General features: G+C 40.6%; 2 protein-coding genes, 1 long non-coding RNA gene and 1 pseudogene across 7 annotated transcripts; 2 read left to right on the forward strand and 2 right to left on the reverse strand.

Moving 5' to 3' along the window:
- Window positions 1–1,785: 1,785 nt before the first annotated feature.
- On the forward strand, window positions 1,786–10,549 carry trip6 (thyroid hormone receptor interactor 6). 5 transcript variants are annotated; one of them, XM_073475476.1, is made up of 11 exons: window positions 1,786–1,863; window positions 2,352–2,398; window positions 5,057–5,276; window positions 5,841–5,944; window positions 6,207–6,320; window positions 6,443–7,024; window positions 7,462–7,555; window positions 7,664–7,833; window positions 7,945–8,123; window positions 8,215–8,335; window positions 8,447–10,549. In XM_073475476.1, exons 3-11 carry the CDS (start codon window positions 5,066–5,068, stop codon window positions 8,576–8,578), a joined length of 1,707 nt encoding a protein of 568 aa, XP_073331577.1. In that variant the 5' UTR covers window positions 1,786–1,863; window positions 2,352–2,398; window positions 5,057–5,065; the 3' UTR covers window positions 8,579–10,549. The 5 variants fall into 5 exon arrangements, with proteins under 5 accessions (XP_073331577.1, XP_073331572.1, XP_073331576.1 ...); XM_073475471.1 differs by having other exon boundaries at window positions 1,793–1,863; window positions 7,459–7,555; XM_073475475.1 differs by having other exon boundaries at window positions 1,797–1,863; window positions 2,352–2,386; window positions 7,459–7,555.
- Window positions 10,550–11,371: 822 nt separating this feature from the next.
- sst5 (somatostatin 5) lies at window positions 11,372–11,788 on the reverse strand. Its single transcript, XM_073475652.1, has 2 exons — window positions 11,660–11,788; window positions 11,372–11,560 (listed from the first exon to the last, which is right to left on the reverse strand). Exons 1-2 carry the CDS (start codon window positions 11,786–11,788, stop codon window positions 11,372–11,374), a joined length of 318 nt encoding a protein of 105 aa, XP_073331753.1.
- Window positions 11,789–19,463: 7,675 nt separating this feature from the next.
- Window positions 19,464–23,444, reverse strand: LOC141003945 (uncharacterized). The gene is made up of 4 exons (XR_012179769.1): window positions 23,224–23,444; window positions 22,778–22,980; window positions 20,347–22,453; window positions 19,464–20,127 (listed from the first exon to the last, which is right to left on the reverse strand). It is a non-coding gene; the product is annotated as an uncharacterized lncRNA (long non-coding RNA).
- A 2,884-nt stretch (window positions 23,445–26,328) lies between these two features.
- Window positions 26,329–27,387, forward strand: LOC141003315 (cilia- and flagella-associated protein 20-like; annotated as a pseudogene).
- Window positions 27,388–27,674: the final 287 nt, after the last annotated feature.

The raw sequence follows: 27,674 nt of genomic DNA on the forward strand, positions 1-27,674 counted from the left end.
CAAAAAGAGATAATGAAGTTATGAAACGCTGCCTTTGAAGAAATGCTTTGGGGAATGCAGCGGGCCTCCAACATGGTGCTGGGTGGAGCTGGAGGAGAAAGAAGAAGATAGAGGGTGTGGGGTGGTAACAAGGACAGGGACAGTTGACCCAAATCTCATGAACCACAAAAAATAAATGAAGAGCTTGACCTTCATATTTCAGTGCTGCTTGCAGGGTGGTAAACAACTGGGTTAAAAGAGAAAAAACATCCCAATTAAGACCAAAATCTGTGTGAGCACGGGGAATCTGTTATGCCCTAAATAAAACACACTTAAATGTTAATACAGTAAACATAAATCAAACTTTGACAGCAGTTAGTTAATGCTAAATAAGAATACATAAAAAAATGGTACATGTCTATTCTCCTTAAATATTTGTTTAAATAGCATTTTTTCATCCAAATTTACAATGGATACTGATGAAAATAAACTGATGTAATGCTATGCATAAATTTGGTAGTGACTTTTTACAGTTTGCCTTGGTTTTCAGTAATTACATATGCATGTTAAGTTTAATATAACCGCACTGATTCATCTTTTTATGTTACACTTTTTTTTCTGGTTTTACTTTTATTTAATTCCATGTGTGTACATACACATATCACTTTGAAATGTTCTTATTTTGAAAGAGAAGCACATTTCTTTCAATCAAAATCACATCCAATTAATTAGAAATATAGTCTAGACATCATTAATGTGGCAAATAATTACTTGGAACATGAAAATGGCTGATTTTCAATGGAATAGGTACATAGGAGTGCAGGGGACCATTTTCAGCAACCATTGTGCCATTTTCCAATGGCACATTGTATTAGCTATGGTTAATTTAACATTACAAAACCCCTGTGGAGTTATATTAGCACAGCTGAAAACGGTTATAGAAGCAATAAAATTGGATTTTGCATCTCCAACATCAGTATTTGTGGGTTCGATTATAGTCTCAAAATTGCTAGAAAAAAAAATTGTTCTCGGATGACTTCAACAAATTGACAGCTATAATGCCAAAGGTCTGCAAGGCTGTAATTGCTGCAAATGGAGGATTTTTTGACAAAAGGTTGAAGGACAAAATTATTGTTTTAAGTAAATATGATTATTTCTAACCTCGTCAATGTCTTGAATATATTTTCTATTGATTTGGCAACTCATTTTAATGGGTTAAAGTGTGAGTTATCATGGAAAACATGACATTTTTGGCGTGAGGATACAGAGAGCACATAAATTAAAATGGTAAATGTGTTTATATAAGTAAATAACAGGGAAAACACAATCAGATGCGAAAGCATTTTCCTACTTATTTACTTTTCATTTATCACATTTTGTATTTTTTATTTGAACTGGCAGACATACTAACCTATGTCAGAATCTACTCTATGCACCCATACAGGTAGATATTTTTGTCATGATACTTTTTTGTTGTTTCTAATATCTTTTCATTTTTTTCCCCTGATAGATAATTATATCTTATTTCACTCCTATTTAGCTTTATTTCGTTTTAGTTTAATATTTGGAATGGGAAATATTTTCAAACATTAAAGTCTGGATTTCCTAAACATTTGACATTCTGCCCAAAAATCTTAAAATGTACTTACTTAATTATTATGAGGATGTGATTTTCCTATAAAAACTTAGTAGGCAGTGTATTTTATTTTTCAAACATACAGTAGGCCTGTGTGTGTCACAGACCCCCCACCTCTCACCACACACACACACGCACACACACACACACACACACACACACACTCTCAGCAGCCACAGCTACGTCACACATCGGGAATGCAGTGAGGAGCTGCTGCTGCTGCTAAAGGCCTCAGGATCCGTCACAAAGTAGGTTAACGACGCCAAATCTAAAAGAAAGTTATCGAGGGACAACTTTCACTGAGCTGTGAACATTAAAATGGAGGCGTAGGTCGTGTTTGTGCGGCTCTTTTCAGGCGGTAGGTGTCGGGTTATTTCATTGTTTCCTCCTCGGTTGTGTTGGAAGTTAGCCTGGAGGCAAGGCACGAGCTTTGCTCGAGTTCAAAACAGGCTAGCAAACAAGTAAACAAGCCTGTTATTAAAGTTAAGTATTGCTAATTATCCCTCATTACGGGTTGTTTTATCTCTTAAGTGGTATGTTTTACTTATATGTGACGCACAAAGGACAAATTTGGACGAGCAGCTGTGCAGTAAGTCTCTATTCATAGGATAGAGACGTTAATGTTGCTGTGCGGAACTAATGTTGGCGTTGAAAACAAGGAAGTGTCGCTAATGTGTCTTTAATTCACCGTGTCTGTGTTTGTTTGACCAATTTTTACGTTATTCTTGCTTTGTAGATGAGACTGAAGCGAAGAGGAGAGTCACTGTAAAGGTACTGTCAAAGGTAGGACATGCTAATAGGTTGCTAATGTTCATTAGAGGTGTGTTTTAAGGAAAGTATTTATATAATTTTATCCTTGCACCTTTGTTGACTTACCGGTTTATCGTGCTGTGTTTCTTTTATTTGGTTTATTTAAGATAGCACAGATGCTAAATTGAGCTGCATTGTGTCAAACATGTTAAGCTAGCCACATCCTCTTGCCTTCAAAATAAAAGCGTGAAACTACCATAATCGTTTCAGAAGAACAAGAGCAGTGCGTTAAACTGAGAAAATAGGACTGGGATAAATACGTTAGCTTTTTCTTTAAGTTATATCAGCCATATTGTGTTTATATGTAACCAGTTTTCTGTGTGGCTAAAACGCGTAACGTCGAGGTGTTTTATTCTGAATTGTAAAGACACCGGAAGTCGTCTTCGTGCGTTCCCGTGTGCTTCACTCTGGTAACTGTCACCAACTTTGACGTCCCCGGAGCTGCTACGCCTCCTCTGCGTTCAGAGAGCTCCAGCCCAGCTAATCATTGCACACATGTCCGAGTGTGTGTTTGTAATCAGGGAAAATACAAACAATTGGCTTTGAAAACGAAGAGTGATGAAACCAGTGAGATTAATTTCCCGGCCCAGCCATCCGCGGATTTGAGTGTGTGCTCATCCGGATTCAGACAGGGGCTTAAAATCAGGTCGATTGTGTGGAGGCGGTGGTCACACTTTCCTCCACGTGGTCACTGTAATATCAGTCAAATCCATGCTCATATTTCAGTGTAACTATGAGCCACATGTATAGACATGATAAAAGAATAAAAGCCAAAAAGAAACCCAAAGCCATGTTCAGGCATTGTATTTTATCTGTATGTCTACATCATCCTCTCATCCATCATTGTAAGCCTCTTACCAACAAGGATTTATAACAGCCACACGACCCATACACAATCAGTCTGAGTGGGCTATTAATTTCTCCACTCTGACAATACAGATTTGCTTTGGCACGACCCTGTGCTTAAATCCATTCAGCCATTGTGTTTCCAAAAAGGTTATAACAGTACATGCTTAAGCCTGCGTCCTTCGTGTGTAGAGTCTGAGAAATGGTGATTTAGTTATTATTTTAAGAGCGATATTTGTAAAATGGTTAAAATGATGAATCCAAAATGAAAACCAAGCACTTAATTGAAAACCTGAGCCCTTGGCTTTCCTTGTAATGTAATTTGTGACACCTAGTATGAATTTCTATGATGTATTTCAGTGTTTATTTTTTTAATTTATGTTTTATGCGACTAATTTTTATTCAGATTGATCCATGGTCTATTTCTTTTCATTTTCAAGAGATAGTCATGAAGAAAGAGACATAACATAACTGTAGACAATCATAGAGAAAGAGGAAATGGAGAAAATAAAAATTGATAAAAATGTTTGAACCAACAGTTGCATACATGTTACAGTGAGATGTCGCGATATTGATGATAATCGTGATATTGATATGGTGTCAAATATACACGAATTATAAAATCATGTAAACAATTTAGAGCCCCTTAAGTTATATCCATTCCTTTATGTTCTTGCTTTGCCATTGTAGTTGGCATTAATGCACCTTAACGCTGGTTGTCACACACCACAAAACGGAAAAATTCATTGAGTGTAACTGTAATTTTTTCTTTTTGTACCTACACTTATTCTATTTTCAGTGTAATTAATTTGCCCAAAACACACTCACAGAAGTTAAATATGAATTTGACTTTGCATCATTTAATTTTTCTAATATTTTCTATAGATAACGTGATAATATCGTAATCCTGAATACTTTAGACCACAATAATCATGTAGTGAAATTGTGTTGTTGTGACAGCTCTACCCAGGAGGATACAATAAGGAGGAAATCAGTAGGCAGCACAAAGTGGGTGTTCCTTGATTTATTATCTTAAAGGGTTGACATCAGTGTCATATCATTGTTTTTTAATATATTTTTCCTTAAAGATCTGTATCTAAATGAAGGTCCTCAGGTGCAAGTCAGCACTTTGTCCGCTCAGCTGTGTGCTGCAGCAGTGTTGTTATTTATCCCGCTGAGAATACATAATATATTGTTATGAGCCAGGTGTTCACGTGTCTACGGACACATATCATTACACAACATTTCCTGCCCTGTTTTTGTCCCCGCTTCATTTAGAAATCAATGATACCAGTGTGTAAACACCCAAAGACAATAACCATTGTGGCAGATAACCACAGATTTGCACCTGTTTGTGTATCTGTGTACGAGTTTGTGTGCTGGAGAGATTTCTGCACGAGTGTTAGTGCACAAACTAACACGTTTCAGGGCAATGTGCGAGACTGCTGGAAATCCCCGAGCCTCTCAGAATGGCTGCTCTCTTCCTGCTCCTCAACTAAAAGCCTATTGTCCGATGTGTGTGTCCCCGTTGCCATAGGAAACAAAGTCTGAAGCATCCTCTAGTTTCCATTGGTTACCTATTACATAAAAAACAAACAACACACACAGCTGTGCTCATGCAAATTGTGGCTAAAAGCAACATTTCATAATATAATAATCAGCATACTGACTGATCTGATATCAGAGGGAACAAAGTCGATATTGTGTGGCGCTGATTTGCATTCAGGATGGAAAAAGTAAAAACATGCTGAAATCATGTATTTTCCTTTCTCTTTTTGATCTCAGAAGCCTGCCATGTCCGGTCCCACCTGGCTTCCACCGAGAACTCTGGACAGCCCTGAGCGTGCCGTCCCCCAGATGTCCCATTCTGCCGGGTCAGCGATCTATCGAGCCCCAAACAAGAAGGGGATGTCCGACTTCCGGCCAAAATATGGCCCCTATGACCAGAACGGAGGAGGAGGAGGAGGAGGGATGGCCAACAGATACATGGCTACTGGACCCACAGGTAAGAAGACCGTGGCTGTCATTTAAAATTAAACTGCACCTTTTAGATGTATTTAAACTAATCACATCCTAATAAATACACTGATGCATCACTTCATTTACTTTATTGTGGTTCAATGTTAAAATAAATATTTCAGTTTTATTTAATTATACATGCACATTCACCCAAAACAAACAAAAAGACACATTTGTTATTAAAGCAATAATAATGGTCACAAAAATCACATTTTCCAAATACAAAACTATTATGACTGTCTGAAATAAAATGTGCCCCACTTGAGGTTCCCTATTACTGCCTGCCTATTCATGAGCACTGAATATATGACAAAAACAGTCCTGATAAACAATAAAATCCTTAACTTTTAAATGCATACTGCTTGTTTGTATCTACACCACAACAGCCAGACATTCACACCAATTGAGCACATTTGAAGTTCGACTTCATCTACTTTACACAAAGAGCTATCCTCTGAAATGGCTTGTATGGTTTGTTTTATGTAAGAATTTCAGTCCATGTCAAAGAGATACAACATTTTGTTTTTGATATCTGTTCTCGACCCTAAAGGTGGGCCTGTTCATCATTCGTCTAGCGATCACTATTACTCCCCTCCTCGTGGTCCCAAAGAAGACCGCAACTGGAGCCCTCACATGGACAGCTACGAGCTGATGGTGGGTGCATCTTCTGCGACACAGCACCGGAAAAATCACCTTTTCAAAAATAAGACAAAAAACAAAGAATACAAGGTGTTTCAAAAGAAAATCCTTTCACTGAAACGTTCCTTTCTAGTGTTTTATATCGGATGTAATGAGAGATTTTGACTAGAAATGTGAGAACTTACAATGAGTGAAAGTGATAAAGGTGTCAAAGAGTTTAAATCTTGTGATGTTTTGATTAAATTCAATATTGTCTCTCTTGCTGTTCTGTTGATAGCACCGTGGTCCTGAAAAGCCGGCGAGCTATCACTCCAAAATTGATGCCGAAATTGACTCCCTCACCAGTATGCTCGCTGATCTGGACAGCCACCCACAGGATGCCAGCACACAAGTAAGACAATACTTTAATTAAACCAGATGGAACTACTTTCTTGAGAAATTACATATGCACATAGTTGACTTAAACATTTGCCAATCAGTCCTTAATTTTATGAACTTTCTAACTCCCCTCAGCTGTACGACAATGTGCCTTACAACAAATACCTCTCAGGGGATCATTACAAGCCTGCACACCAGAGCCCAGCCTCTCCTCAGGGTCGGCCATCCATGGGCTACCCCCCTCATCCCCAGAGCCAATACCACCCTGTGCCCCCTTACCCCAGTGAGCACCAGTCACCTCAGTACTCCACCTCCCACCAGCAGGACTACTACCCCTCGTCCACCCCTAAGCCCTACCCTCAGCCAGTCCCGGCCTCTTACACCACGGCCTCGACTCCCACCGGGCCCAGGTTCAGTGTCCAGGTCAAGACGGCACAGCCTGTCACCTACTCTCAGACTGGGAGGCAGGCCGAACAGGCGTACACCCCGCCCCCTCCTCGCCAGCACATGTCACGCCCTCCTCCCCAGCCTCAGACAAATCCACAGGGCTGGTACCCTCCACATCATGCTCAGGAGATGCACTCTGAGATGGGGTACAAGGGGAGCGGCTCAGGATCTGGAGGAAGAGTTAACCAGGTTCCACTGTCCAAGAGAGGGATGGAGAATAACCAAACAGGGTCCGGGGCTGCGCAGAGTCCTGCTTATCAGTCCAGCAAGGTGGGGACACATATCTACATCTGTACATTTATTAAAAAATAAATGTGAGTTGGAACATACACAAAAAATGAGTTTGGGAACCTGAACCAAAAAATCACTACAAAATTGTAGACGAAACCAAATACTTCAAATATTATATGTAGCAACACAAGTAGCTGTACAAGAACATAAAGAAAATAGTGAGAAATTGTGCTAATGTTGAATTAAATCATCATCAGAAAAAAAATTATGAATCTGTCAAAACGATTTCAGCTCGGATACGTCAGTTTTTTATTCTCAAGAGCTACTGATGCATTTCTGTCAGTCCCAATCATAAAAATGTTTCTTATCCAGCCCCTAAATATCATAAATATGAAACTAACTGGTTATGAAAGAGATAAATTCTGGTCTTTTTCCATTTTCATGTGTGATTCATGCGTCTTCTTTTCCCACAGCAGGGGATAGCAACGTCCAGGCCTGAGGAAGAGTTGGAGCGACTCACCAAGAAGTTGGTGTATGACATGAACCACCCCCCTTCAGAGGACTATTTTGGTACAGTCGCTTCTCATTACATTAATGACTTATGATGACACCACAAAACCTGCAGTCTGGCATTTAAAGGTAAACAGACTCAGATATGTAACATTTCAACACTTCCAGGTCGCTGTGCCCGGTGTGGCGACAACGTGGTCGGTGATGGCAGCGGCTGTATCGCCATGGAGCAGGTGTTCCACGTGGAGTGTTTCACGTGCATCACCTGCCACGCCCGCCTCCGAGGGCAACCCTTCTACGCCCTCGACAAGAAGAGTTACTGTGAGAGCTGTTACATTGTAAGTAAAGCAGTACGCTAAACTTCTAAGTTGAGTTCCTGTTGAAGTTTGGTCTGGTGTTATTCCCCACTGTGTATATATATCTATAACTTCCTATCTTTTTTTTGTCAGAGTACATTAGAGCGCTGTTCAAAGTGCTCCAAGCCCATCCTGGACCGTATCTTGCGGGCCATGGGGAAGGCCTACCATCCTCGCTGTTTCACATGTGTGGTATGTAACTGCTGCTTGGACGGGGTGCCCTTCACCGTGGACGCAACCTCTCAGATACACTGCATAGATGACTTTCACAGGTATGAATAACAATTTCAACATTATTACATGGTGTTATTCCTAATTTTCTGTCCACTAACTGTAACTTCTGATGCTTGTTCTCCCTGACAGGAAGTATGCACCTCGCTGTTCAGTTTGTGGTGAGCCCATCATGCCTGATCAGGGCCAGGAGGAGACAGTCAGGATAGTAGCTCTGGACCGCAGCTTCCATGTTAACTGTTACGTCTGTGAGGTGAGTCAGCTTTTCTGCTATTGAACTAAACAGGATTATATAACACTAAATACTAGAAACAACAGAACCTATGATGTGAACTGAACTGACTGAACTGTCTCTGTCCGTCAGGAATGCGGTCTCCTGCTGTCCTCTGAAGGCGAGGGTCGAGGCTGTTACCCGCTGGACGGCCACATCTTGTGCAAGAGCTGCAGCGCTCGCCGCATCCAGGACCTCTCGGCCAAAATCTCCACCGACTGCTGACAGACCTGTTGTGACTGTGCCACTTTTTTTAGCCCCTCCCGCTCTCGCAAATCCACGAACAGTTACACATTAATGATAGCACAGACAAGAAGCTTTCAGCTTTGTTCAGAGTTACTTTTTCCTATTTTTTTCCCCCTTGCTTGAGTTCACATAAACTTTGCTATAGGTCCCTCTGGTGGTATCAGGCAGCAATTGCATTTTCTGTTACTTTGATGAAGCAACCACCTCCTTTCATTCAGAAGTCCTATTACATTTTCTTTCTTTTTTTGGTACACATGTTTAGCTCAGTGATCAACAGTGGCCTGACCTGCAGGCAGCTTGGGCTCCACTTACCATTTATTCACATCGGTACTGCTCAACTATTAGCTTGCACATTATTAGCACTGTCAAAGACAATGAAAGTATGGAAGGATATCATAGATTTAGACCTGAAAACGAGGGCGTTTTTTGCAGAGAAGTGGCATAAATGATAATTAGGATGACGGCTTGTTTAAATCTGTCTAAATGCTGGGACCTGTACATTTGTGAAACACTAAACGTCAAAGTGCGGAACTGCCTCAAATCAAGCATATTAAAAGCACATAATGAAACAACTGTGACTGTACATAACGGGCTGGTTTGGTTCGACAATGAAACTGTTGCCAACTGTTTTGGAAAGCATGTAGCCTTTAGTGCAGTGAATCTTTGCAGAGAAGTAGCCTCATAGCAAGAGAAATGTAGACGACAGGAATGTGTAGTTAACTTTACAACCCAGACGTTTTCTTTCCTTTAGCTTTTTATTAAACGCTAGTACAATATTTGCTAGAACAAATCTCTCGTCTATACGTCGCTCAAACATTCATGTTCGTTAAGCTCATAACAGGATTTTTGCCATTATATAATCATCCAAAATAACATTTTTGAATGTCTACGAAACACGATCTCGCTTTCCTTTTTGTTTAACATGTGTTGTTGGTTGATACTTGACTGTTACATTGAAGGTGATGGTGCAATGAAGTCAAATGCTTTCTTCTGTCAAAGGAAAACAGGGTGTTGGTTACTAATGCAGCTTAAAAACATCCTATTGTGTGAAGCTTGAGCCCCACGTGAAGTGTTTGTACACGCGCCATTTGGGGAATAAGGAAACTAAAATGATACTCAATTTAGAAGTAAATCAATTTACTTAACAAATTCTTTTACACACTGTTTATTCTTTAGATTAATTAAACAAAACTGGAATTGAATGTGATTTTCACAAAAAAAAAAAAAAACAGCCTGATTTGGCAGTACAACTCTTCACTTGATTTTTGCACTCTCGTGGGCCAAGTTGTCATTATCTGAGACTTTGGAGCTACAGTATTTGTTATGATTGTGTTTAACCTCTTGTCTTTCCGTCCTGCTTTTTTTTGTAAATGTGTAACTTAAAGGGCTAGAAATTTGAAAGCCTTACCTCAAGGATGTCACTCAGTTTCATAATAATCCTTTTTTCGAAACTGGGTTTGTCTGTGAATTCTGCTTTTTTTGTTGTTGTTGTGACAGAACTTGATCATGCTAAAACGGTTCATCTCTTGTTAATTTATCTCATGATGTGTATATATATATATACTGTGTTAGCATTAATCTGCTTTTAATCATCACCATTACCATTTCATTCATGCTCAGATGTGTCATTTTTTAAATCATGACTCATGCCATCTCTTGTGTCATACATACTTTGGATCAAATCATTTTGTTTCAGTTACTCACTCATCCATTTGTCCTCCTAACTGTGTTCAGTTTGAAGTGCTGTGAAATGAAGCTTGTAGATCAAAGCCTGTGGTACTGCAGCAGACTTCTGTCTGCTGACTGAGAAGGAGGCCATTTTGTCACAAATGAACAAGTTGTTCAAGTAGAAATGGCAGTTTGTTACGTTAATGGAGCATGTGAATACATGAGTGCATTTTCTCCAAATACAGGTTGTAGTAACATAATTATTAAAATGTCAAGTCCAAACGGTGTTTTCGTCAATTTTTACACAAACATTGCATGTTCAGAACTTAAAGGGGTAGTCCACATATTTTACACATCCAGTTCAGATTACATATCATTAAAATGAACATTAGACTGACTGTATCCATGACAATGGCTGTCTCACTTCACGTTGCTGGCTAACTTGCTGTAACGGTCAAGAAAAGACACTTTTAAAGCTAACAGGCTAACATGAATGTTAGCTTCTCCAACAGGCTAAGAATCAATGAGAGCTTTGCATGGAGACATCAATGTTATCTTCAACAAGCTAGCATCAAATGAGCTTTTCCAATGTGCTAACATAACACTCTGATAACATCATAGTGATGTCATCAGGACTATTTCAGCTTGGGTTTTAAGGCTACTCATATATAGCAAAAAGTCTGTGTTACAACTTCGGGTGTGAGGTCTAAACGATGTTGGTGTTCATTGGGCAGGAAGAGTCAACTGTGTTGCATTATAAGAAATGTAGGATTTAATGTTGTTGCTTCAATGTTGATGATTCCTGGTTAAATCTTTCTCCTATAAGTGGAAAACCCATTTAAGACACACGAAAAGAGGGAAATCAGGATATCACCTACCAAACATACTCTTTTAAATCACAGAACTTTATTTACAAAATGTGTACATCCCTGCCAATCTCAAAACATACATCCTTATCACTGTTTACAATTTCCAAAACAACTGCATATTTGTCACCTTCAGTAAATGATCCAGTTAAAACAAACTGAGCAATCGTGGATGAATTTATTCAAAAGTACAGGTTAAAAACAAAAATAATCCATCTTGAACAGCTCTTGTCTTGTGTTAGCACGAGGTGAACGTTTTCCAGAAGAAGTTGCGGCAGCCTGCCTTGCGCTCTCTTTGGGGGACTGGAAGATGTCGTCGCATCACCTCCTCCCTGACTCCCATCTCCTCGTCCTGCAGCTCGGGGAGCATCTCGTCTCCTCTCATAAGTTCAGACACAAATTTCAGCAAGAGCAAGTGAGCAAGATCCTAAAGGAGGATAGTAAAGGAGACACCACTTGAAAATGTAATGTTCCCTCATTTCAGCCATTTAAAATCTGTGCAATATAAGATATATCAGTAACTCACCTTGTCATTAGCCAGGTCTGCTCTCAGTGTTTCTGTCAGCATGTCTCTGCGTGGAGCACTGCTGACCTGCACCAGCAGCACAGAGGAAAACAAAGCCACAAGAAGTACCTGCACCTGAGGGCGAAGCATCTCCACCTCAAACAGCAAACACAAGAATCCAACTCTTATTCTCACTGATTGTCTTTTTAAAATCTGATGATGCGCTCTGACCACTAACCACCAACTAATCACACAGTCGTTTATCACTGTTTGCATAGGACGTGGTGAGCTGATAAATAGGCTTCTTCATCTTCAAATCCTCCTCATCCTCAAGCCAAAGAAAGGATATGATTGGTGGAGGGGTGAGAAAAAGAGGAGGTGTGTGGTGAAGGTTGTGATCACTGGACAGGATAAGGTCATCATCAGCCATGGCGACATGAACAAAACTGCTTCTGTAACCAACAAAACCTCCAAGATCTGACTTTTTGAGATGATTAGCGTTCAACTTTTTAAATGTGCAATATTAGATGCAAAGCAATAAAGTGTAATGAATTAATGGCAACATACGACTTCACATGTGTCAGTCGTGATTAGCTGCACCAGCCTTGCAGGTGTCCTGAACTCAACATGGGGCTTTCATGCTGTGCAGAGCTGCTAATGACACAATGTGACTCAAATGTTAATGAGGCGGCTGACCAGTCCGACACTCCACCACCGTCACCTTGAGTCAGAGGAAACTTAACATGAAGAACATCTAAATGTCAGACTGCAAACAAATTACTTGATGCAAGTGTTTGTAGTCCAAGCATACATGAGGACATTAACTTGTAGTTTCCGTTTGCATTATCACTTTCAATCTTGTCTGAAAAGGGAATTGGGATAGGGTTGGGATCACACAGGAGGTCACAATATCAATCTGAGGGGTCACGAGACAGTTAAAGGGGAGCTTCGCTGATTTTACACAAGAGCCAGTTTGTAGGTCTTGGGGACTTCTACTGCATTTGTGAACAAAGTTGCATAAACCTTTTGTTGCTTCAGGGAGAGTCTGATTGCTATAGTGTTTGTATGTGAAAAACACTGTGTAATGTATTGTTATGCGCAGGTATTGCTAGTAATAGCTAACTTACAATTTCTGGAGGTGTCCATCCTGATACTCGGACTTGTACCGGAACACAGTCAACTCGGGTATGATGCAATTCCCAGCTCCGACTTTGCATTGTGGGTAATGTTGGCACTAGGGATCCAGAAACAAATCACTGTGTCTCCCGTTATTTAAGGGTTTATCACCCAAAATCTGGGAAATTAGCTAGAAAATCATGTCAGGTTGGATGTAATTCTGTTGAAATAATAATATCAAGAACTTGACATGCATGTTGTTCACCTTTACATGAGCTAGCATTGAAAAAATAGGGAAATAAAAACAAGTTAACATCTTTCTTACTACATCGACGGTGAGCTAGACCATCAAGGTTTCATCATATTTTGACAGACGTGCTCGCTTAATTAGCACTACCTGTTGTTTTTTTCTCCCTGTCAAAAATGCACTTGATGTTTTTCCGTCTCGTTCCATTTTGTTGTTGTTTATTTATAATTCCCACAATGATCCAGTTCATTAAACTTGAATTCAGCCTCACATCCTCCCCTAAGAGCATCCTCAGTTTGAGAACCTCTGACCTTTTTCCCACCACAGGACTGTGAGTCTGATTAGTCAGTCTTTAATCATGACACGACTTGACTTTTAGTAACATTTCCAGAGTGGTGAGGATGTCGTGACTGCAGGCGTCCAGCTATGCTGCCCTGAACAAAGCAGAGGGGTCCAACAGTGTGATGATTACACAAATAGTGTCAGTGTGTCGGCAGTTTGTCAGGGCTAATGAAACATCTTCACAGTTAACAAGCAGCAATTCCTCCTGCTGATTTGCACATAACTCTATAGGATTATACATGCTACCGTTAGTTTCGTTGTTTAATTCCACTAATTAAAGCTGGTGACTCAAAGATTTCTATTTCCATCTGAACAGACAAATTAAGCCGTGCATTTCTCAAATCATATTCACTGACAATCTTCTAACATTAGGGTGCCGTAATGTAGAGTTATATTAACAATGTGACTAACTTCAGTACTGCTCAGTTACTCTTTTCTTATTAAAAAACACATATACTGGAAGAAAACGGTTGCCAACTATTAAAACGGGGCTTGTCAACCTAAAAATACCCGACATTTAGAGAGGATACACTTTATTTTAAAAGACAAGTTTTCTCTGTTAGACAGAATTCCATGTGCATGTAACGTGTTTACCATACAGTTTTGGTTTCCTGCAAGTACAAGTAAAAAAGTCGAGAGAGGTTCCTGTTAAATTAGATGATGGGATCCTCTAGGCTCTGTTCTAAGTTCTTCTTATTATCACTTACCTAATAAAATGACAATGGATGCATTGTAATCAAACCTTTTGGCTTCATAGAACTGTTAACATGTGAGTAACCAGTGAACTAAACAACTCAATTTTATCTGTATGTGAAGATGTGTCAATACAAATCTGTCTGGCATAAGGAGGTCCCTATGGAGTATTATTGACATACAGAACATATGTTTATCTGTTCTGCTGGATCAATGGCGAATCCTAGTATTTAGAGAGGAATACACTGATCTGGAAGGGATAAATGTGTCGATTTGTTCTTGAAGAGGCAGGCACAAATCGCTACTGATTATGGAGAGGGTCAGCATTTTTCATATGCACTGTTGAGCTCAAAAGATATTAAAAAAAAACTCTGATGTAGTAAAAAGATACAGTCCATCATCTGATCATTTTAACTCAACTCAAAACATTCTACTTAATGGAAAAAAATTACAAGTGAAAGTTCATTTATAATCTTACTTACATACAAGTACAATAGCGTAAGTATTCTAAGAATCCAAATATACTTTAAGTACCATATATAATCCCTATATATTATCTTATATGTGATATTTATTTTATAATTATTGATGCAGTACCGTGAAGCCCATACTACTCTAATACTGCAGCTGGTTAAAGTGAGGCTGATTAGGGAGTTACAGGGTGCAGTCACTTTTCGGCAGGGCCTGCCAAAAAGTGACTGCACCCTGTAACTCTGGATTGGGAGGGGTTACATTCTCTGTCTTTTCAGCATTAATAGTAGAGGAAACCAGGTGCATGTACAGTGAATTTGGTCAATATCACTCCTTGCAATAAGGACTTACAGGGTGCAGTCACTTTTCGGCAGGGCCTGCCGAAAAGTGACTGCACCCTGTAACTCTGGATTGGGAGGGGTTACATTCTCTGTCTTTTCAGCATTAATAGTAGAGGAAACCAGGTGCATGTACAGTGAATTTGGTCAATATCACTCCTTGCAATCCAGAGTTACAGGGTGCAGTCACTTTTTGGCAGGGCCTGCCGAAAAGTGACTGCACCCTGTAACTCTGGATTGGGAGGGGTTACATTCTCTGTCTTTTCAGCATTAATAGTAGAGGAAACCAGGTGCATGTACAGTGAATTTGGTCAATATCACTCCTTGCAATAAGGACTTACAGGGTGCAGTCACTTTTCGGCAGGGCCTGCCGAAAAGTGACTGCACCCTGTAACTCTGGATTGGGAGGGGTTACATTGTCTGTCTTTTCAGCATTAATAGTAGAGGAAACCAGGTGCATGTACAGTGAATTTGGTCAATATCACTCCTTGCAATCCAGAGTTACAGGGTGCAGTCACTTTTCGGCAGGGCCTGCCAAAAAGTGACTGCACCCTGTAACTCTGGATTGGGAGGGGTTACATTCTCTGTCTTTTCAGCATTAATAGTAGAGGAAACCAGGTGCATGTACAGTGAATTTGGTCAATATCACTCCTTGCAATCCAGAGTTACAGGGTGCAGTCACTTTTCGGCAGGGCCTGCCGAAAAGTGCAGTCAGGGTGCAGTCACTTTTCGGCAGGGCCTGCCGAAAAGTGACTGCACCCTGTAACTCTGGATTGGGAGGGGTTACATTCTCTGTCTTTTCAGCATTAATAGTAGAGGAAACCAGGTGCATGTACAGTGAATTTGGTCAATATCACTCCTTGCAATCCAGAGTTACAGGGTGCAGTCACTTTATGGCAGGGCCTGCCGAAAAGTGACTGCACCCTGTAACTCTGGATTGGGAGGGGTTACATTCTCTGTCTTTTCAGCATTAATAGTAGAGGAAACCAGGTGCATGTACAGTGAATTTGGTCAATATCACTCCTTGCAATAAGGACTTACAGGGTGCAGTCACTTTTCGGCAGGGCCTGCCGAAAAGTGACTGCACCCTGTAACTCTGGATTGGGAGGGGTTACATTCTCTGTCTTTTCAGCATTAATAGTAGAGGAAACCAGGTGCATGTACAGTGAATTTGGTCAATATCACTCCTTGCAATCCAGAGTTACAGGGTGCAGTCACTTTTCGGCAGGGCCTGCCAAAAAGTGACTGCACCCTGTAACTCTGGATTGGGAGGGGTTACATTCTCTGTCTTTTCAGCATTAATAGTAGAGGAAACCAGGTGCATGTACAGTGAATTTGCTCAATATCACTCCTTGCAATAAGCACTTACAGGGTGCAGTCACTTTTCGGCAGGGCCTGCCAAAAAGTGACTGCACCCTGCAACTCTGGATTGGGAGGGGTTACATTCTCTGTCTTTTCAGCATTAATAGTAGAGGAAACCAGGTGCATGTACAGTGAATTTGGTCAATATCACTCCTTGCAATCCAGAGTTACAGGGTGCAGTCACTTTTTGGCAGGGCCTGCCGAAAAGTGACTGCACCCTGTAACTCTGGATTGGGAGGGGTTACATTCTCTGTCTTTTCAGCATTAATAGTAGAGGAAACCAGGTGCATGTACAGTGAATTTGGTCAATATCACTCCTTGCAATCCAGAGTTACAGGGTGCAGTCACTTTATGGCAGGGCCTGCCGAAAAGTGACTGCACCCTGTAACTCTGGATTGGGAGGGGTTACATTCTCTGTCTTTTCAGCATTAATAGTAGAGGAAACCAGGTGCATGTACAGTGAATTTGGTCAATATCACTCCTTGCAATAAGGACTTACAGGGTGCAGTCACTTTTCGGCAGGGCCTGCCGAAAAGTGCAGTCAGGGTGCAGTCACTTTTCGGCAGGGCCTGCCAAAAAGTGACTGCACCCTGTAACTCTGGATTGGGAGGGGTTACATTGTCTGTCTTTTCAGCATTAATAGTAGAGGAAACCAGGTGCATGTACAGTGAATTTGGTCAATATCACTCCTTGCAATCCAGAGTTACAGGGTGCAGTCACTTTTCGGCAGGGCCTGCCAAAAAGTGACTGCACCCTGTAACTCTGGATTGGGAGGGGTTACATTCTCTGTCTTTTCAGCATTAATAGTAGAGGAAACCAGGTGCATGTACAGTGAATTTGGTCAATATCACTCCTTGCAATCCAGAGTTACAGGGTGCAGTCACTTTTCGGCAGGGCCTGCCGAAAAGTGCAGTCAGGGTGCAGTCACTTTTCGGCAGGGCCTGCCGAAAAGTGACTGCACCCTGTAACTCTGGATTGGGAGGGGTTACATTCTCTGTCTTTTCAGCATTAATAGTAGAGGAAACCAGGTGCATGTACAGTGAATTTGGTCAATATCACTCCTTGCAATCCAGAGTTACAGGGTGCAGTCACTTTATGGCAGGGCCTGCCGAAAAGTGACTGCACCCTGTAACTCTGGATTGGGAGGGGTTACATTCTCTGTCTTTTCAGCATTAATAGTAGAGGAAACCAGGTGCATGTACAGTGAATTTGGTCAATATCACTCCTTGCAATAAGGACTTACAGGGTGCAGTCACTTTTCGGCAGGGCCTGCCGAAAAGTGACTGCACCCTGTAACTCTGGATTGGGAGGGGTTACATTCTCTGTCTTTTCAGCATTAATAGTAGAGGAAACCAGGTGCATGTACAGTGAATTTGGTCAATATCACTCCTTGCAATCCAGAGTTACAGGGTGCAGTCACTTTTCGGAAGGGCCTGCCAAAAAGTGACTGCACCCTGTAACTCTGGATTGGGAGGGGTTACATTCTCTGTCTTGTCAGTATTAATAGTAGAGGAAACCAGGTGCATGTACAGTGAATTTGGTCAATATCACTCCTTGCAATCCAGAGTTACAGGGTGCAGTCACTTTTCGGCAGGGCCTGCCAAAAAGTGACTGCACCCTGTAACTCTGGATTGGGAGGGGTTACATTCTCTGTCTTGTCAGCTTTAATAGTAGAGGAAACCAGGTGCATGTACAGTGAATTTGGTCAATATCACTCCTTGCAATAAGGACTTTCAGGGTGCAGTCACTTTTTGGCAGGGCCTGCCGAAAAGTGACTGCACCCTGTAACTCTGGATTGGGAGGGGTTACATTCTCTGTCTTGTCAGCATTAATAGTAGAGGAAACCAGGTGCATGTACAGTGAATTTGGTCAATATCACTCCTTGCAATCCAGAGTTACAGGGTGCAGTCACTTTTCGGCAGGGCCTGCCGAAAAGTGACTGCACCCTGTAACTCTGGATTGGGAGGGGTTACATTCTCTGTCTTTTCAGCATTAATAGTAGAGGAAACCAGGTGCATGTACAGTGAATTTGCTCAATATCACTCCTTGCAATCCAGAGTTACAGGGTGCAGTCACTTTTCGGCAGGGCCTGCCAAAAAGTGACTGCACCCTGTAACTCTAAATTGGGAGGGGTTACATTCTCTGTCTTTTCAGCATTAATAGTAGAGGAAACCAGGTGCATGTACAGTGAATTTGGTCAATATCACTCCTTGCAATCCAGAGTTACAGGGTGCAGTCACTTTTTGGCAGGGCCTGCCGAAAAGTGACTGCACCCTGTAACTCTGGATTGGGAGGGGTTACATTCTCTGTGTTTTCCGCATTAATAGTAGAGGAAACCAGGTGCATGTACAGTGAATTTGGTCAATATCACTCCTTGCAATCCAGAGTTACAGGGTGCAGTCACTTTTTGGCAGGGCCTGCCGAAAAGTGACTGCACCCTGTAACTCTGGATTGGGAGGGGTTACATTCTCTGTCTTTTCAGCATTAATAGTAGAGGAAACCAGGTGCATGTACAGTGAATTTGGTCAATATCACTCCTTGCAATCCAGAGTTACAGGGTGCAGTCACTTTTTGGCAGGGCCTGCCGAAAAGTGACTGCACCCTGTAACTCTGGATTGGGAGGGGTTACATTCTCTGTCTTTTCAGCATTAATAGTAGAGGAAACCAGGTGCATGTACAGTGAATTTAGTCAATATCACTCCTTGCAATCCAGAGTTACAGGGTGCAGTCACTTTTCGGCAGGGCCTGCCGAAAAGTGACTGCACCCTGTAACTCTGGATTGGGAGGGGTTACATTCTCTGTCTTGTCAGCATTAATAGTAGAGGAAACCAGGTGCATGTACAGTGAATTTGGTCAATATCACTCCTTGCAATAAGGACTTACAGGGTGCAGTCACTTTTCGGCAGGGCCTGCCGAAAAGTGATTGCACCCTGTAACTCCCCCTCCCCAGGATGTTCTGCATAATGAAATATTGTATTGAATACATCACCTGTGCATTAATGAGAGTTAATCAACAGCTAAATTTATTCACATGCACTATCAGATTAAAGATATCAAATATACGTGTGTTTTACATATAGTCATGTGAAAAACGTTCAATCCTGCCAGTGAAGTGTGAAAATGTTCATATCTGTATGAACTTTCACATGATAAAACTTGACACAGAATCAGTCTTGCAGAGGACCAGGAGGAGCTGTAGCACCCTCTGTAGGTCAATCCCAAAATAACACTGAACAATGACAACACTGATGACGAGTAAGACTGGAGAAGTGGTTTATATCAATGTCAGAAAAAATACCACAAATTACAAAATTTAAACAGCACCAAACAACTACTTTTTTAAGATCTCATGGAGTAACATTTCAAATCAATTAGACCTTTTTGAGTCTGATGAGTCCATTAGTTCTGAGTAAAAGAGTCAAGAAGAGGACAGCTTTGTACAACAGATGAATTTGAAATGTGACGACGAGTCAAAATGTGTCTTTGTGTGCCCCATTTGATAATAACTCATGGTGAGGACAGAGCAGGATAACATCAGCCTTCTGTAAGACTCAGTGGACCTGATTAACTCCAGTCATTGTACCAGTTAGACTGTTAATGTGATGTTGAAAACACTGATCTGTCCACCTGTGTGACTTGTTTTGGTGTCTGAAGTCCTCAGCATTAATCCTGGTGGAGATCTTCGACTGCTGCTGGTTGAGGATGTGGTGCTGACTCACCGCTGACATCACTTCCTGTTAACATTATAGCCACGCAGTCCATACTCTGGTTTCTGCCCTCCCTGTCACCCATTCCACTACTTATACGACCACTACAATATATATCTCCATTCAATTCAATGATTGATCCATCTTTGATTCCACGGTCAGACAGCAGCTCGTCGTCCTCCAGCTCCCAGGAACAGATCGCCAGCGTATACGCTACAACATGCAGACACAGGAACACAAACACACACAAAGGAAATCAAAACCAGACAGTCACGAATAACTCACAAAGACATCATTTATGATTTTTAACAGGTCATTTTTATTTGCCCCTCTTGGACCAATGGCAAATCTCACCTACTAACACAGAATTTGAGCTTAATAGACAACAACTTAACTTAATGTTCACTGTGATTTATACAGTTGTGATTCTACCTTGGATCCCGAAGACAGACTGTATCTTCTTCTTCAGCTGCAGCACTGTGATGCTCTTTAACTGCTCCTCAGTGACACACAGGACGATGGTCGTCTCCGTCCTCCTTTCATGAACTTTGACCTTCATAACCCTCTCTGCAGACTCGACCTCTGCAGCCACTTCTGTGTGTGACACTTCTGTGGCTTGTTCTCCTGAACGCGATAAAAATGACCCCATTTTAAATCTGCATAGATCTGTGAGCTTCTGCTGGGCTCTTCACCTCTTGCAAATTACACAAGTCAGTGAGTGAGTAAACAGAGCTGAATAAATACTTTCACGTACGACTTTGAGTCTTAAAGAGATACACACCAGCCTTTATTTAAAAGAAAACATAGCTTTTTAAAACACATATCACTGTGCTGAACTGTGATTTTACAGTAAAAAGTCCATCAGATTAATTTGATAAAGCAGTATGTTGCTGCAGCATTAAAGGGGCACTATGTAGTTTTGGAGAAGAAAGTATTAAGACTGGAAAAGTGGTTTAATATCCAACAAAGTCAGAACAATTAACAAAAATTACACATTTAACAGGATTATGTAATTAGGATACAAAAAACTGTAACTGTAAAAAAACTGTAACTGTATTCTGGTAAAGTCAGAGAAAAAAGGTGTAATGAGATTACACATACAGTACATTCAGTAAAAAGAGGATTACTATCAGGAAAAAAATCTTCCCGAGTCTCACACATGACTTTAGTCTCGAGGGAAACTGAATACACATCAGCACACACATCTGTATAACAATAAATAAAAGTAATCTTCTTGACATTTGTTTGTTTTCTCCCTTTCTTTGCATATGTTTAGTATTCAGATGGTTTTAATGACACTTGGATTAACTGACTGCATTTTCTAACAGGTAATTAGTAACTGTATCAGAGTATGATTTTAAAGTAACCCTCCTAACCCTGGTGACCTAATATGATGTAATATATTATAAATGACACATTTTGAACATTTGTCTTTCTGCATCTGATGATGTTCCATAAACCCTCAGACAGCAGTGAACACATTTTAAGGAATACATTTGAATGTTTCTAAGCTGTTTTTCACATGGTTTCTGCCACAAATGGATCCTCAAAGTTTTAATTATCCATCATAAAACTGGTAGACAGACAACATGTTTTAAGGTTACTACAAATCAATAGCTTACAGCCATGTCAGCTGGTCAAACATCAGTTGATACAACAGTAAAAGAAAAAACAAACATTGAATTTTAACATCTTATCCCAATGAATTAAAATGCTGTGCTATAGAATAAAGTACCCAAAAGTAGGCTATATAAAACACGTGTGTGACTTGTGTAGATGCAGTGCAGCGCTGTGTGTCATTTAAATGTTTCCCAATAAGGAACAGATATGTTGGAATTGATGGTAGGGCAGGTGTGGTTATTAGAAATGAATAATTATTGATAGTAATTATTCAAATTAAATTAATAAAAATTAATAATCAAAACATTCAAACGGGTCACCACCCTGGAGTCAGGGAATAATAACCAGACCAAAAACAGTCTCAAGAGAAGGGTTCACTTTAAATGTAAATATTTGTAAAATAATATATCCATATCTATCTATATAATATAATAATATATATCTATATATCTAATATATCTATCTATATAATCTTCTTTAATCCAGCTCGCTTCCTCGGCCTGGATTAAAGGCACTGCAGCGTCCTGTGGTGGCTGTTCAAACAGCAAAGTCAACATGGGCAAAGAAAACGGGTCAAAGCGGGCGTTTTCTGAGGGATAACCTCCTTCTGCAGGGATGAGAGAGCTGGGGTTTGCAGCTCTTCTCAGGATCCAGAACGTGTTTGGTAAACACCACGTGGTGAGGGTCCTAACAGATACTGTATATCCGGAGTATGCTTAGAAAAAAAAGAGCTTTTCCATACTTCTGTTTTTGCCCTCCTTGTCACCCATTCCACCATCTCCCTTTCCCGGATCACCCCCTCCACCCGGCATCCTTAATATGGTGTAAATTTCTGACATGTGTCGGATTCTATAATCAGACAGCAGAGCACCTTCCTCCAGAAGCTCGGTTCCAAAGACCAGTCGCAGGTCACTGCATCCTACACACACACACACACACACACACACACACACACACACACACACACACAGAGAGAGTCAAAATCAGGCACTGACAACATTACTTCAAAATAAATCCCTAAGATAGGCCTAATATTTCCCCAAATTTACAGCCTATTTCTCTAATTCTTACAAAAAGTGGGTTTTTTCCTTTGTTTTTTTACATTTTATTTTAATTCCCCTTTCTTGGACCCACTGTCTTCCTACACTGGCAACCATCTAATGTTAAAGGGTGTGTGTTTTGGTGTAAAGTGGCTATTTAAAATGTGAACATGTGTAGGTTGTATGTATTAATGTGATTCTACCTCCAAAGACAGACTCTATCTTCTTCTTCAGCTGCAGCACTGTGATGCTCTTTAACTGCTCCTCAGTGTCACACAGCTCGATGATCGTCTGCTCCCCTGTGAACCAATACACTATGACCTGGATAACCATTTCTGCGGTGTCTGTAGCTTCTGCTGCGCTCTTCACTTGGCACGACAGGTCACCTGAACAGGAATCCGATGAGCTGAAAAATGAAATACTTTCACTTTCATCCTTCACATGAAAAAACAAAAAAACATAAAACAGACTTTCACTGAACAGAAAACGTGTATCCAGCTCTTACCTGGAGACATCTGACCTCACCTATTTACTCTCACTTTGAGAAGGTTTCAAATCTTTTTTTGATTTCTTTTTTTTTTAACAATCATAATCATCAGTCGACCACGTTTCGTGAGAATCGTCATCGCATAACCCAAAGTGATTTTACCTGGTACTCTCTCACACTCTGTTATCTTCTTCTTCAGCTGCAGCACGGTGACGCTTTTAAACTGTTCCTCAGTAAACCTGAAGGTCAAAGTCTTCCCCGTTCACGTTTTCACAAAAACTTCCACAGACATTTCTGTGGTGTCTGTAGCCTCGGCTGCTCTCTTCACTCGGTGCAGACGATAAGACAGCTGCGGCTGTGTTCAGCTGACCAGGAAACAAAGCTGAAAAATACTTTCACTTTCGATCTTACATTTAAAGAAATATACACCAAACTTTTTACTTTAAAATCTTTAAAAATATTTTGTAATCCATTATTATTATTATTATTATTATTATTATTATTATTATTATTATTATTGAATACAAATTAAAAGCACACTTTTCTATATGTCATTACATGGCTTAGGGTAACAGGTAGTAACGTAAGAACTTATATGTCCTCATGTCAAATTTCCTGTATACTGAATATACAATAATTCATTCATTAACGTCAAATCTTCTTAAAAGTAATGTGGGGCTCTAATTTATGAGTCTGGAGTTAATGGGTGAGTGATGAGTGCTGCATTCAAGTGTGAACTAAATAATAAAATAAAAGCCACTGGATTACTGCAGCATATCACTCATATGGTTTGTACAGGATCTGCATAATACATAATGAAATATTGTATTGAATACATCACCTGTGCATTAATGAGAGTTAAACAACAGCACATCAGTAACATGTATTCACATAAAGATATCAATGTGAAAAATGTTCAATTCTGCCAGTCCTGAGTCAGTCTAAAAATCAGCCACCTCTTCGTTACGTGGGCACATGGGCACGTTTGACTCTCAGATATGGAGATTATGTCAATGACCGACATGTGTTGGATTCCACCCCACAAATGGGGTGCATACAATCACAAACATGTGGGGTGCATTTGGAGGAGCCTTCGAATTGGGACGGCCTTCGCGCGGCGTTGTGACGTAATTGGCCTTCAAATGCGCCCTTTGAAGGATGCAGCCCCTGAATTGCGACCCAGCCATTATGGCCTTGGTGTCACACAGGTTGGGGGAATGCATCCTGACAGCTTGGAGTATCACTGTCAGATACTGTTCCCCCTCTGTTCAATAGGAAAGGAGGCTCACACATCTTTCAAATTCATACTGCTGACTTCTTTCCCCACAACAGATATTTTTTTAAAAAAGATTTATTTTTAACCTTTTATGAAAATAACTTGGTTGTATGATGAATCACAATCACGCTGATATAAAAGCAAACGTTTGACTTCATCTTATTGTCTTTTGATAAAAGCCCAATGTTATTTTCAGCATTTATATTAAGATTTACATGCACACTGATATAGCTTATTCTGATGTTTTGTCCCCATCTGAGCTTTACAGAATCAGTGACATCTTCATCTCATCATTTTAAATCATTTCTCAAAATGTATTTTTTTAATGTAGCTTTTTATTAATCCTATTCTGTTTTACCTCCAACGTGTCTTAATTGTTTTACTATTATTATTATTATTATTATTATTATTATTATTATTATTATTATTATTATTATATGGTTTTATTTGCCTTATTGCAGTCCTGTAATGTTTTTAATCCTGGTTAAAAGTGCTTCATAAAGCAGTAGCAGTAGCATGATGTAGTTCCTCACTGTGACCACAGGAGGGCAGTAAACACTCATGATTCTGACAAGCACAAATATGTCAAACAAAGTATCTAGTCAGACATTTCTGAGGAGGACTTTCACAATAATATCTATATTTTTATCTATATATTATGTCAATCGCCTTGCATGTAAATAAAACAAGAAATAAAAAACATTTACAAAGGTTGTGTTTGCTGCAGGCCATGTTATTAGAAGTGTAATGGTTCATTTTTATTTAACTACAAAGTGCAAGTGACTATTAAAGTCACAACTAACACAACTACACACACAACTTAACACAACTAATTGTATCAATAGAAATGAATATCTGTTTTTATTCCCATTTAAGTCTTAAAGTGAGACTCATAAAAACATTTACATGATCATTTCTTTGTGTACAGAAATTAATCAATAATATACATTTGTGTAACTATAATTATATACACCACCGGTAGCATGAGTGTCATGTAAACCAGTCTTCTGGTCTAGAGATCAGCTGTCCACCATAAACCACGGTGACATAAACAACCAGAGAGATGGCCACCACTCCAATGTGTGTGTGTGTGTGTGTGTGTGTGTGTGTGTGTGTGTGTGTGTGTGTGTGTGTGTGTTTTAGTGTGTGTCAAAATGTCAAACAAACTGCTGTAGCACAGACCTCGCCTTACTACTAGTAGATGAATTCATCTTGGTTTCTTATGAAAGTAATAAGGGACTTTTGATTTATGTTGCATCGCTGGTGATGTCATTTTACATAGGGGCCTGGTTAATGTGTGATTAAAACTTTCTTGGCTTGTTCAAATATTTGAAACCTTTGTCAGATCTATCCTGGTCCGGCTTGTTTAAAGTGCTGGAGACAGAGAGGAAGGATGTCCCACTTGACACTTTAGTGGGATTTAGTGGGGGGGAAGGACGTCTGATATATAGGAGGAAGCTGAGATATATTCAATATTTTAGTTAGAGGACTTCATGAGTAAAACTAGTGCTTTGGACTGACTTGATTGTCAGTGCTGGGCATAAATCCTAAATTACTTCTAGGATATTTTGGAAGTTGGATCAACTCTATTATCTTGGCTTGTTATTATCATACATGAAATGAATGTGAAAATAGCTCATTTATAATAATCATTGGGATTAACTGAGTCAAAGCCACTAAATGAGCCCTCATATTGAATAATTGGGTTTTATTATTGAACTCCTTCTGCGAAGACCCGCCCTAATCTGCCTCTAATTGGCTTGATTGGTTGCTCTTGTTGGGGTTAGAAGAGCAGCCAATCAGAAGCTTAGTAGGGGGCGGGTCGAGCTGTGTCACCGCTTAACAACCAGCATGCAGCCGCTTAAATATTCCGTTCCTTAGCAACAGAAATTTAGTTTAGTAAACAGTGTTTATGAACTAAATCTGTTGCTAACCTCTACCTTGTACTAAACACATGTAAAGCGATCGTGGACGAACATAACTCAGAGAAGATGTTTAAAAACACATTTCAAGGCAGATTCTTGTGTATTTTCTACAGCATCGTCAGCAAACCGCTTCAGATATGGGATGAAAAGGTAAGCAGCGATTCAGAGTGGATGCTATGAAGCTTATCAAGCTTCCTTAGCTGGTCGTGCTAAAGCTAGCCAACTATATTTCGATTGACTGCGCAGCCTTTATATACATACTTTTCTTTGTGTACACAGGTGAGGAATGGTCACATCCAGAGAGTCACAGACGATGACATCCGCTCCCAGGTGTTGGAGGTCAAGGGGGCAAACGTCAGGTGAGTTTGTGTCTGTTTAACTGATTCTTCAGCTCAGGGCAACTCATTAAAGCACCTTCATCTCTTCTCGTCTCTGCAGTACCACCTACATAACATGTCCTGCAGACCCCAAGAAGACACTGGGCATCAAGCATCCCATTCTTGTTATGATCGTCTATCGATCATCGTGTTAGGATTTCACCTTTGAAGTCGAGGTCGGGTATATTCACTCTCACCGATACCGACCTGTTCCATGTTTTGGTGGTATAAACAAGTAAAGTGGACATATTCTCCCATCTTTAAACTTTCAGGTGATAGATGATACAAACGGTCGCCGGCGGTTTCGCTTTTTGATCCGTTGCTCTGCACCATGCCAATGAAGCTGGACAATGGCCGGAACCAGCTTCAGTTCGACCTGTCGGACTTCACCAGGAGGGCCTATGGAACCAACTACACTGAGACGCTGCGTGTACAGGTCAGTGCACAGAGACAGGTTAGAAACCAGCTACAACTCTGACTGTACTCTCTTTCAGTTGCTAATGTCTGACCTGCTGTTTTCCTCTCAGATCCACGCTATCTGTCGAATTAGGAGAGTGTATTTCTCAGACAGACTGTACTCTGAGGACGAGCTCCCAGCAGAGTTTAAACTCCGCCTGCCTGTCCAGAGCCAGAAAGCCAAGGTAAAACACACACCTCCACGCACACACGTCACTGCATTTACGTGTAACACCGCATATAACTTGTCTTACCCCCCTGTCTGTTTTTGTGTTGTCTCTTGCAGCAGTAGATATTGGAAGAGGTTGGTGGTGTTTCCAGTCCTGCTGAGGACTGGTCGCCACACATTTTGCACCTAATGGTGGTCTGTCCTTTGTCAGACTTCAGGTAGCCGAACTGTTTCCAAATAACCAAAGTGGTATGACCTTTCTTCGGTACAATTTCTTCGTCTTTGTCAGTTTCCTCGCACTCGGTTTCAGCTCGACACACATTTGGTCACGGTCAGTCTGAGTAGTTGTGAGTGGGAGGGGCCGGAAACATGCGTCAACCACATGCATCTGTTTTTCTGCTGTGCGATTG

Source organism: Pagrus major, chromosome 10 (assembly GCF_040436345.1).
Source record: "Pagrus major chromosome 10, Pma_NU_1.0".
Lineage (NCBI taxonomy): Eukaryota > Metazoa > Chordata > Actinopteri > Spariformes > Sparidae > Pagrus > Pagrus major.

Excerpts from the sequence above, each read along its gene's own strand:
- trip6 (XM_073475471.1), top strand. The coding sequence starts at position 5,066 with ATGTCCGGTCCCACCTGGCTTCCACCGAGAACTCTGGACAGCCCTGAG. Across the intron at positions 5,277-5,840 it reads CATGGCTACTGGACCCACAG|GTGGGCCTGTTCATCATTCG; the intron begins GTAAGAAGACCG and ends TCGACCCTAAAG. Across the intron at positions 7,834-7,944 it reads ACTGTGAGAGCTGTTACATT|AGTACATTAGAGCGCTGTTC; the intron begins GTAAGTAAAGCA and ends TTTTTTTGTCAG.
- sst5 (XM_073475652.1), bottom strand. The coding sequence starts at position 11,788 with ATGCTTCGCCCTCAGGTGCAGGTACTTCTTGTGGCTTTGTTTTCCTCT. Across the intron at positions 11,561-11,659 it reads CAGACCTGGCTAATGACAAG|GATCTTGCTCACTTGCTCTT; the intron begins GTGAGTTACTGA and ends ATCCTCCTTTAG.